We start from the raw sequence: 12,441 nt of genomic DNA on the forward strand, positions 1-12,441 counted from the left end.
ATGCCGGTGATGGACTGGGGTGGACAAATGTAAGGAATCTTATAACACCAGGTTATAGTCCAACAGTTTTATTTGAAAATCACAAGCTTTCGGAGGCTTCCTCACCTGACGAAGGAGGAAGCCTCCGAAAGCTTGTGATTTTCAAATAAAACTGTTGGACTATAACCTGGTGTTGTAAGATTCCTTACATTTATCCTGGAGATGGCATTCAGTAACAGAGAGGGCTGCAGGAAATCCACAATCCAATCCTTCCAGTACTCGTAACAGCAGCAAACAATCCTTCACCTTGGGGGTATAGAAGATTATGGGGTGATCTAATTGAGGTATTTAAGATGATTAAAGGAGTTGATAGGGTAGATAGAGAGAAACTATTTCCTCTGATGGGGGAGTCCAGAACAAGGGGGCTTAACCTTAAAATTAGAGCTAGGATGTTCAGGGGTGACGTCAGGAAGCACTTCTTCACACAAAGGGTAGTGGAAATCTGGAACTCTCTCCCCCAAAAAGCTGTTGAGGCTGGGGGTCAATTGAAAATTTCAAAACTGAGATTGATAGATTTTTGTTGGGTAAGGGTATTAAGGGTTATGAAACCATGACAGGTAGATGGAATTAAGATACAGATCAACCATCATCTAATTGAATGGCGGAAGAGGCTCGAGGGGCTGAATGGCCGACTCCTGTTCCTATGTTGATTGGTAAAACAGGGACACGCGAAATTAAGTACTTGTTTGAAAAAAAAGTATAAAGTGATCAGTTAAAAATGTGTGAAGTAATGGCAATGATATCCAGAGATCAATTTGCATTTACATTGCACATTGAACATAAAAACATTTCACAGATAGCCATATGGAAAATGGACGTTAACACAGCCAGGGAGGGGGCAGGAATGTTTGGTCAGAGTGATCAATTTTGAGACAGTTTCTAATGGAGAAGGGTGGAGAGGGAGGGAATCCCAGATTCGATTTACGGTTCAATTTTGTTCTCGGACCAGAATAACGCCAGTGGGGAATGGCAGTTAGTGTAGGGTCCAGACAGTATTTTCTTCTACTCTCCCCAATGTTTTCCCTGTTTGGATACCATGGCCTCTCCACTCGGCCAGTTGACTTGGCTCTACTTACCCACGGATTTGTCTGCCATGCCGACATCCCGAGATGTCCAGCGGCAGAAGCCGCACGCCAGGTAGTAGGCCTTCTTCATGGTGGTCTTAGCTGGGTCGTCGGGAAGGGGCGCGGGGATGTTCGTTGCTCTTGTGGAGAGTGTGTGCATGCAGCTTGGGCAGTCAAAACAATTAGCGCACCTGCAGGACACAAAACACCAATTAGATGACCTCCAAACAGCAGGCGTCGCATCAATCTTACGGCAATCTAGATATAATTTCCTGGAAATCTGCATCTCAGTCACAATTATCACGGTTTAAAATGGAGTGGGAGGGATGCGAGAATGGAAGACATCATTTTTTAAAAATTCGTTCATGGGATGTGGGAGTCGCTGGCGAGGCCGGCATTTATTGCCCATCCCTAATTGCCCTTATTTTCACAGTTACGTGGAGAGGCTGGAGAAGTTGGGTTTGTTCTCCTTAGAGCAGAGAAGGTTAAGGGGAGGTTTAATAGAGGTGTTCAAAATTATATGGGGTTTTGATAGAGTGGATAGAGAGAAGCTGTTTCCACTGGCAGGAGATTCAGTAACCAGAGGACACAGATTTAATGTAATTAGCAAAAGAACCAGAGGAGAGATGAGGAGATTTTTTTTGATGCAGCGAGTTATGATGATCTGCAATGTACTGCCTGAAAGGGCGGTGGAAGCAGATTCACAGAATTTACTAGAATGGTTCCAGGGATGAGGGACTTCAGTTATGTGGAGAGACTGGAGAAGCTGGGATTGTTCTCCTTACAGCAGAGAAGGTTATGGGCAGATTTGATAGAAGCGTTCAAAATCATGGAGGGTTTAGATAAAGTAAAGAGAAACTGTTCCCATTGGCAGAAGGGTCGAGAACCAGAGGACATAGATTTAAGGTGATTGGCAAGAAAACCAAAGGCGACATGAGGAAAAACTTTTTTACACAGCGAGTTATGGTCTGGAATGTGCTGCCTGAAAGGGTGGTGGAAGCAGATTCAATCGTGGTTTTCAAAAAGGAACTGCATAAATACTTGAAGGGAAAAAAATTGCAGGGGCCATGGGACTAACTGGATTACTCTTACAAAGAGCCGGCATGGGCTTGATGGGCTGAATGGCCTCCTTCTGTGCTGTAACCATTCCATGATTCAGCTCGCAAGTGCGGATAGATAGTAACGGTTATGATATAGTTGCCATTACGGAGACATGGCTACAGGGTGACCAAGGATGGGAACTGAACATCCGGGGTATTCAATATTTAGGAAGGACAGGCAAAAAGGGAAAGGAGGTGGGGTAGCGTTGTTAGTAAAGGAGGAAATCAATGCAATAGTGAGGAAGGATATTGGCTCAGAAAATCACGATGTGGAATTTGAATGGGTGGAGCTAAGAAACACCAAGGGGCAGAAAACGTTGGTGGGGGTTGTCTATAGGCCCCCAAACAGTAGTGGAGATGTAGGGGGGGGCATTAAACAGGAAATTAGAGACGTATGCAAGAAGGGTACAACTATAATCATGGGTGACTTTAATCTACATGTAGATTGGTCAAACCAAATTAGCAATAATACTGTGGGGAAGGAATTCCTGGAGTGTGTATGTGATGGTTTTCTAGACCAATACGTCGAGGAACCAACTAGAGAACAGGCGATCCTAGACTGGGTATTGTGCAATGAGAAAGGATTAATTAACAATCTTGTTGTGCAAGGTCCCTTAGGGAAGAGCGATCAGAACATGATAGAATTTCTCATTAAGATGGAGAGTGAAGTGGCTGAATCCGAAACTAGGGTCCTGAATCTAAATAAAGGAAATTTCGAAAGTATGAGGTGCGAGTTGGCTATGATAGATTGGGGAACTTTACTAAAAGGGATGGTGGTGGATAGGCAATGGCTAATTTTTAAAGAACGTGTGCAGGAATTACAACAATTATTCATTCCTGTCTGGCGCAAAAATAAAACAGGAAAGGTGGCTCAACCGTGGCTTACAAAAGAAATTAGGGATAGTATTAGATCCAAAGAGGAGACATACAAAATTGCCAGAAAAAGCAGCAAGCCTGAAGATTTGGAGCAGTTCAGAATTCAGCAAAGGAGGACAAAGAGATTGATTAAGAGGGGAAAAATAGAGTATGAGAGTAAACTAGCAGGGAACATAAAAACTGACTGTAAAAGCTTCTATAAATATGTCAAGAGAAAAAGATTAGTGAAGACAAATGTAGGTCGCTTACAGTCAGAAATGGGGGAAATTATAATGGGGAACAAAGTAATGGCAGAACAATTAAACACATACTTTGGTTCTGTCTTCACAAAGGAGGACACAAATAACCGCCCAGAAATGTTAGGGAACCAAGGGTCCAGTGAGAGGGAGGAACTGAAGGAAACCAGTATCAGTAAAAAAGTGCAAGGGAAATTAATGGGGCTAAAGGCTGACAAATCCCCAGGGCCTGATAATCAACATCCCAGAGTACTAAAGGAAGTGGCCCTGGAAATAGTGGATGCATTGGTGATCATCTTCCAAAATTCTATAGACTCGAACAGTTCCTACAGATTGAAGGGTGGCAAATGTAATCCCACTATTTAAAAAAGGAGGGAGAGAAAAAAAACAGGGAATTACAGACCAGTTAGCCTAACATCAGTAGTGGGGAAAATCCGAGAGTCTATTATAAAGGATGTGATAACAGAACACTTGGAGGGCATTAACGGGATTGGACAAAGTCAGCATGGGTTTATGAAAGGGAAATCATGCTTAAAAATCTACTGGAGTTTTTTGAAGATGTAACAAGTAGAATAGATAGGGGAGAACCTGTGGATGTGGTGTATTTGGATTTTCAGAAGGCTTTTGATAAGGTCCCACGCAAGAGGTTATTGTGCAAAATTAAAGTACATGGGATTGGGGGGAATATACTGGCATGGATTGAGAATTGGTTGACAGACAGGAAACAGGGAGTAGGAATAAACGGGTCCTTTTCCGGGTGGCAGGCAGTGACTAGTGGGGTACTGCAGGGGTCAGTGCTTGGGCCCCAGCTATTCACAATATATATCAATGATTTGGATGAGGGAACTAAATGTAACATTTCCAAGTTTGCAGACGACACAAAGCTGGGGTGGAATGTGAGCTGTGAGGAGGATGCAAAGAGACTCCAATGTGATTTAGACAAGTTGGGTGAGTGGGCAAGAACATGGCAGATGCAGTATAACGTGGACAAATGTGAGGTTATCCAATTTGGTTGTAAAAACAGAAAGGCAGATTATCTAAATGGTGATAGATTGGGAAAAGGGGAGGTGCAACGAGACCTGGGTGTCCTTGTACGTCAGTCGCTGAAAGCGAGCATTCAGGTGCAGCAAGCAGTTAGGAAGGCAAATGGTATGTTGGCCTTCATCGCCGGAGGATTTGAGTACAGGAGCAGGGATGTCTTACTGCAGTTATACAGGGCCTTGGTGAGACCACATCTGGAGTATTGTGTGCAATTTTGGTCTCCTTATCTGAGGAAGGATGTCCTTGCCATGGAGGGAGTGCAACGAAGGTTTACCAGATTGATTCCTGGGATGGCAGGACTGACGTATGAGGAGAGATTGGGTCGACTAGGCCTATATTCACTAGAGTTTAGAAAAATGAGAGGTGATCTCATCGAAACATATAAAATTCTAACAGGACTAGACAGAGTAGCTGCAGGGAGGATGTTCCCGATGGCTGGGGAGTCCAGAGCCAGGGGTCAGTGTCAGGATACGGGGTATGCCATTTGGAACCGAGATGAGGAGAAATTTCTTCACTCAGAGGGTGGTGAACCTGTGGAATTCTCTACCACAGAAGGCAGTGGAGGCCAAGTCATTAAATATATTCAAGAAGGAGATAGATATATTTCTTAATGCTAAAGGGATCAAGGGATATGGGGAAAAAGCAGGAACAGGGTACTGAGTTAGACGATCACCCACGATCCTATTGAATGGCGGAGCAGGCCCAAAGGGCCGAATGGCCTACTCTTGCTCCTATTTTCTATGTAAGTGTGCTCCCCAGACGTTTATGAGCTACACACCCGACCGATCCCTGATCTGACCCCTAGTCTGTGGTCAACCAGGTGATCTCAAGTCACAGCAGCGGTAAGGTTGCTGCAGCTAGCCCAGCATCCCCCGGGCGAGGGAGTGAAATAAAAAGCAGCTAAACTTCTCATTCCCGATTGCTGTGCTGAAGATTCAAACGAGTGGGCATCAAGATGGGGTGGAGGGGGAGAAGAGGATCAGGCTTGGTCACAATGCTCTCCGTTGTTCGGACAGCCAGCCAACGCGCACACGCGGAGAACGGGCGCTTGGGCGAGGCAGCAGAGAGCTGGCATGCCCTGATGCAAGTCAGCAGCTTCAGAGGGGAGACAGCTGGGGAAGCTGTTTCTGGAAATGAAAAAGCTGGAACACACAAAAGGGGGTGAAGAGCCTCACGAGCAAAGCCCCCAAGTAGCTGAGGAACGCCATGTGAAGCCCAAGATGCACTAGGAAATTCAAATGCTGCATTTATTCCACACAGTGAACAGGATATGGGGATCGGGCAGGAAAGTGGAGTTGAGGTCGAAGATCAGCCATGATCTGATTGAATGGCGGAGCAGGCTCGAGGGGCCATATGGCCTACTCCTGCTCCTATTTCTTATATTCTTAGGAGATTGAGTCGACCTACACGGGGTGACCCTGTGCGTGAAATGAGGACATGGTTGTAAGCGCTGAACTGGTCAGCGAAACTACGCCGACATCAGCACGGATACAAAGATTCCAAGGCATCAAAAACTGAACTGAGATGGGACGGAATGAGATAATGACCCATTCATGAATGGAACGTTCAATTATTTTATAGTCAGAGACTGGAACGGTCTCAAGGAACGATTTTTGCAGCTGCAGTAACCGTGGCAACAGACACACCAGCTCACCTATTCTTTTTGAGCTTTGCTTCTGCTGAAGGCATGTTCTCCAGACAGCTCGGACAGTAATGAGAATCCACCTGGAGATAGAAAGGTAGACCATTAGCAACCGCACAACATCCGCAGCAGCTGAAACTGCAAATCAAGCCGCTTACTAACAAATTACAGTGCCCTATTTGTACAGAGTCAGCCGTGGCTCAGTGGTAGCACTCTTGACTCTGAATCAGAAGGTTGTGTCCCACTCCAGAGACTTGAGCACATAATCCAGACTGACACTCCTAGTGCAGTACTGGGGGAGTGCTGCAGTGTCGGATGATGTTAAACCGAGGCCCCCGTCTGCCCTCTCAGGTGGACGTAAAAGATCCCACAGCACCATCTCAAAGAGCAGCGGAGTTTATCCCTCAACCAACACCCCAAAAAAAATGATCTGGTCATTATCTCATTACTGTTTGTGGGAGCTTGCTGTGCGCAAATTGGCTGCCGCATTTCCTACATTACAACAATGAATATACCTCAAAGTATTTCATTGGCTGTAAAGTGCTTTGGGATGCCCTGAGGTTGTGAAATGTGCGATATAAATGCAAGTCTTTCTTTCTTTTTACTCGTGACCATATGCTTGCAGATGAGGTAACAACAACTTGCATTTATACAGCACCATTTATGTAGAAAAATGCACCAAGGTACTTCAGAGTGAAAAGGAAAATATGGACGCTGAGCCAAAGGAGAAGATATTATGTGGGGTGACCTAAACTTGGTCAAAGAATTAGGTTTAAAAGGAGGGAGAGGCGGAAGGGGTTAGGGTGAGAATTCTTGAGAGTGGGACCTAGGCAGCTGAAAGCATGGCTGCCAATGGGGCAAAGGGAGGTATACAAGAAGATGGAGTCAGAGGAAAGTCCTGGGGTGGTGGAGTATAGTGCTGGAGAAGATTGCAGATATCGGGAGAGGCCATTGAGGGATTTAAACACAAGGATGAGAGTTTTAAATCATAGACATTGGCAGCCAATGTAGATTGGCAATGACAGGGGTGATGGGCAAGTGGGACTTGGTATGGGATAAGATACAGGCAGTAGAGTTTTAGATGGGCTGCAGTTTACAGAGGGTGGAGGATGACCAGACCATTGGAATAGTCAAGTCTAGACAAAGGCATGCATGATAGTTTCAGCAGATGGGCTGAGGTTGGGGCAGAGGCAGGCATAGTTATATAGGTGGAAGTAGGCAGTCTTTGTGATGGAGAGGATATGGGGTCAGAAGGTCAGCTCAGGGTTGATTAGGATGCCGAGATTGCCAACAGCTTAACACAATGGTTAAGGAGAGGGATGGAGTCAGGGGCATGTCGTCGACACCCACGAGCCAAGTTTCAGTCAATGACAAGATGTCAATGCAATCACCCGCAATAAGGGCTTTGTTACTGAGTGAATGGATGTTCTGGAGGGAAATGTGTACAATACTGCATGGTTATTGATCCACTGGCAGTGTAGGAGGCAGGTTGGTGAGGTTAGTCCCCTGTGAACAATCAAGGTGGCATGGTGAGAGGGAAGTAGCCGGGGTTCCTGCTCACAAGAAGGCAGCGGTGGATGCCTTGATGGGCCCTTCCGAAGATGCCAAGAGGGGCCATGGATTTAATCGTCATTCAAGAATTTTTTTTCAAAACGAACCATCAAGATTGGTCATTTCATAAATACCCACGGCTTAATAAAGAATCAGGGACCAAACACACACACTTGCAATGTTGCGATTTCCATGTCATGCAGTTGAGTTTGTTCATTGTTTAAAATGTGCATCACATTCACGTGGTTTCCTCTTTGTCACAACAAAACGTCACCATCAGATGATGGCTGATTGCTGGCCCACGTTAGTCACCTGCTGAGTAAGAGCAAAACTGACATGCAGAATCCCACTGCTATGCTTAAGAGTCTCCAAACCAAGCTACTTAACCCCCTCCAAACCCATCTCTTCACTCTCTGCTGCTAAGACTCCCAATTCATGCCTTTATAACCCCATGGTTTTTTTTTGCTCCTAACTGCTCTCCCTACTTCTGCTCTCCACAAGCTACAACTCATCTGAAATGCTGCTGCTCCTTGTCTTCGGTGTCAGCCTTGGCTCACTGCTAGCACTCTCGCCTGAGTCAGGAGGTCACAGGTTCAAGCCCCACTGCAGAGATTGAGCACATAATCTTGGCTGACACTCCAGTGCAGGACTGAGTGAGTGCTGCGCTGTCAGAGGTGCCCGTCTTTTGAATGAGATGTTAAATCGAAGCCCCTCTCAGGTGGATGGAAAAGATCCCATGGCACTATGCAAAGAGGAGACGGGGAATTCCCCTAGTGTTCTGGCTAATATTTATTCATCAACCAGCACCATCAAAAAAACAGATCAACTGGTCATTTATTGTTTGTGGGACCTTGCTGTGTGCAAACTAATTGCCACATTTAACTGCATAACAGTGAGTACACTTCAAAAGCCGTTTACAGGCTGTGAAGTGTGAAAGGCTCTACATAAATGCAAGTTTTTTTTAAACCCCTCAAAGCCCCATGCTCCTCCGAATCCACTTCAAGATCCTTATCCTCACTTTCAAACCCGTTGCAAGATCAGTACCCTCACTCTCAAATGACTCAGAGGTCTTGCCCCAACCTATTTCAGCTGCTTTGTTATTGATCTGCTCCTCATTCTCTGTAATCTTGGATTCACCAGTGCTGCATTATAACCAGATTATAACTATCTTGGACCGTTCCTCTCGCTGAAGCATTTATGAAGGAGTGAGTCAGAGCCCAAAATACATTTGGCACCTTAACATAGTCAACTCAAGATTTAAAACCCAAAGCTATGTTTTCAACACATAGCAAGGGAATTATGCAAAACTTCCCATTATACAGTCCCACCACATTGTTGGTGCTGGGAGGTCTGCAAAGCATCAATAGTGGGCGTGTATGAACTTTTCATCCTGCAGTCACTTGAACTATGTACAATTATACTCTCCTTCCAAACCTGGGTGTGTCTAGAAACAGCATTCTGAGCTGTATAACACCAAGATAAAGCACCAATGGTTTCAGAGCTGTCACTAGTGCCAACTTGAAAGATTCACATAGGAGGGTTGTTAACCAGAGGACACAAATTAACCAGGGGAAGAGGAGGAGAATTCTTTTATGCAGCAAGTTGTTATGATCTGGAATGTACTGCCTGAAAGGGTGAAAGCAGATTCAATAGTAACTTTTAAAAGGGAATTGGATATATACTTGAAAAGGAAATATGTGCAGGACAATGGGGGAATGAGCAGGGAAGCGGGACTAATTGGATATCTCTTTCAAAGCGCCGGCACAGGCACGATGGGTTAAATGGCCTCTTTCCGTGCTGTATGATTCTATAAACAGCACATTGAACATCAATGCATACTGGCTTGTAATTTTTTCCCTCCAATATATTGGCACCAGCAAATTAAATAAACTCAGTGACAGCATATATTGAAGTTCACCAGGTCTTTGCTTGACTGCTCAGAATCATTAGCCATTCTTCTAAGAAATTAAACCTCCATGGATAAAACAGCTCTGACATTTCCCGTTGGCCTATTTTAATGATTATGAGAGAATGAACCGGTAACATTACAAGTTTTTAAACAGTACAGTTTCGGGATGGCACTCCATGAAAACACTAGGTAAACGCAAATTTAACAAGGACTAGTTTAAAAACTCTTCCTTCCTTTCCTCCCACCCCCACCAAATTGAAGGAATGGAAATTCTGAATTCTCCAGTGAAAAGCATTTTTAAATAAAACCTTTTCCATTTGGCAGACTATGTTGACTTGTTCCAACTCCTAATTCACTTTTACAGAACCTCCTTTCCTGGCCAGCTTTCCCTTCATCACACAATCTCCAGCAACTTGCATTTATATAGCTTCTTTAAGGTGATAAAATATCCCAAGGCACGTCATAGAAGGGAACAGGCGCTGAGCAACAAGAGTCCAAAAGTATGGCTGATAAGAAAACCCAAGAGGCTTTTAAAGGTGGAGAGAGTAGTAGCATTGTAAATGGGTGAGGGGGTTGGAGTCCCAGTTGGGCCGAGATAGCTGAAGGTTCTGCCACTGGTGATGGAGTGAAAGAGGGTGAAAGGCACAGACACCAAGAGTCAGACGATCGAAGGTCACGGACAGGAGTGTTTCGCCTGAGGAGGTTGCAGTTAGGATGGGGGCGAGGGCTTAACAAACTAGGGTTGAGATTTTAATTTGGTGCTTTGCAGGGACATGGGAGTCAATGGAGGTTCATCAAGGTCAGAGGGAAGGGGCAAGCAGGACTTTATGGGGGCCAGGATACAGGTGGAAGAGTGATGTGTCGGGTGCAGCTTCGAATGGCAATGGACAAGGCATTAACGATAGAGAGTCTGGAGGTAATTAAAGCACGAATATGGCACTCAGTGGCAGTGGTGCAGAAGGAGTGAAAGGGAATGTTACTCAGATGGAAGTAGACAATGGATAGGATGTGAGGTTTGAAGCTCAACTCAGGGTGAAATAGGACACAGAGGGTCTGAACCACCTGGGTCAGCCTGACAGGGAATAGAATGGAATGGAATGGAATTGGGACAGACTAAAGAGATTTTGGATTTTTTTTAAAAAAGTTAAGGCCAGTACTTCTCAATTTACCTCATCTGTTCTAATGCCTCAACTTTGGTGATGCCCATCACTTGGTCCTTCACCTTCGAATCATAAAAAATGTCTGCAAGCAACCGTAGGAGCTTCTCTTGCATGTTTGATTGCGTACACTGTAACCTTAACTTGCACCAGGTTGACATGAAATAACCATCAAGGTTATCACTGGGCTTAATTAACATACCGGTAGCAATATGCTTTTGAAAATGAAACATCACCAGAAGGCAGCAATTTGGCCGATATTTCTGTGCTGGCTCTTCATAGAGAAATCCAAGACTAATCCTATTACCTTGCTCTCTCCCCATTGTCCTGTATCTTCCTCTACTTCAAATGTTTATCTACTCTTCCCTTAAAAGATGAATGGTGTCTGTTTCAACTACTCCCTGTGGCAATGCATTCCAAGCTCTGACAACTTTGCAAAAAAAAAAAATTTCTCTCAACTCCTCTCCTCACTGTGACAATTTTAAATTGATGAGCCTGTTATTGGCTCCCCAGGCAGAGGAAATAATCTTTCCCTAAGTCACCCTATCAACACCCTTACTCATTTTAAAAAACCTCTTAAATTTCCTCTCGGCCACCTCTGCTCCAGTGGAAAGAGTCCCAGTATCTTGTCTCTACTTACGGAAATACACAGAAGTTACAACACAGAAACAGGCCATTCGGCCCAACCAGTCCATATCAGTGTTTACCCTGCACACGAGCAAATACTTCAATCCCATTTACCCATCCTTTTCCCATACCCCTTCAATTCCCTTTTCCTCATCCACCTATCCAACTTAATCTCATAACTATAGCTCCCATCCATGTTATCACTCTTGACATTATAGGGTGTTAACCCTGGTTCAGTGGGTAGCACTCTTGCCTGAGTCAGAAGATTGTGGGATCAAGCTCATTTGAGGCTTAAACACATAATTCAGACTTTTCGTTATTTGTTCACGGGATGTGGGCGTCACTGGCCAAGGCCAGCATTTATTGCCCATCTCCAATTACCCTTGAGAAGGTGATGGCGAGCCGCCTTCTTGAACCGCTGCAGTCCACTGACACTTTAGTGCAGTACAGAGAGGATGCTGCACTGTCGGAAGTGCCTTCTTCATGAGACCTTAAACAGGAGGTTCTGCCTGCCCTCTCGGGTGGACGTAAAAGATCTAACAGCACTATTCGACGAGAATCAGAGGAGGTCCCTTGGACTACTACTGGGCAACATTTTTTCTGCCAACCGACATCACTAAAACAGGCTAACTGGTCATTCATCTCGTTGATGTTTATGGGATCTTGCTGCGCCTAAATTGGCTGCCGTGTTTCTCTACATTACAGCAATGACTTCACTTCGAAGTACTTCATTGGCTGTGAAGCACTTTGGGGCCCTATGAGGATTTGAAAGGTAAAATGCAAGATAGTTCTTTCTTTTTAATCAAAAATACAGAAGCCAAAAAATCTAGAGTAAGGAGAGTAGCAAACACCCAAATACATATCAGTAAGGGTAAACCGAATAGGGCACATTAGTCTCTTTAGGGCTAAGGTCATGTACACAGAAGTGACGTGTACACTACTGAAGAGAGCAAGGCCAACACTAATGATGATTATACTTTAGAGCTTAAGCTTCCTTAGAGAGAAAAAGGAGGTAATGGAGAATCTCATTAAGGAATACAAAAACAGGAAAAAAAGGATATATTGGCCTTGGAGGGAGTACAGCACAGATTCACCAGAATGATATCGGGGCTTAAAGGCTTGCATAATGAAAAGGTGTGAGGCCAAGTTGGGTAAATAGAACTGAAGTACAGATCCACCCTTCTGATTGAATGGCCTAC

General features: G+C 44.7%; 1 protein-coding gene across 1 annotated transcript in view; it reads right to left on the reverse strand.

Annotated features, from left to right (window-relative positions):
* dctn4 (dynactin 4) overlaps positions 1-12,441 on the reverse strand; it is a 52,127-nt gene that overhangs the window by 31,550 nt on the left and 8,136 nt on the right. Inside the window, exons 2-3 of the mRNA XM_067995991.1 lie at positions 6,011-6,081; positions 1,116-1,294 (exon numbers count right to left, since the gene is read on the reverse strand). Coding sequence (XP_067852092.1) covers positions 1,116-1,294; positions 6,011-6,081 — 250 coding nt within the window. The remainder of the gene's footprint in view (positions 1-1,115; positions 1,295-6,010; positions 6,082-12,441) is intronic.

The sequence above is a fragment of the Heptranchias perlo genome, chromosome 14, assembly GCF_035084215.1.
Source record: "Heptranchias perlo isolate sHepPer1 chromosome 14, sHepPer1.hap1, whole genome shotgun sequence".
Taxonomy (NCBI): Eukaryota; Metazoa; Chordata; class Chondrichthyes; order Hexanchiformes; family Hexanchidae; genus Heptranchias; species Heptranchias perlo.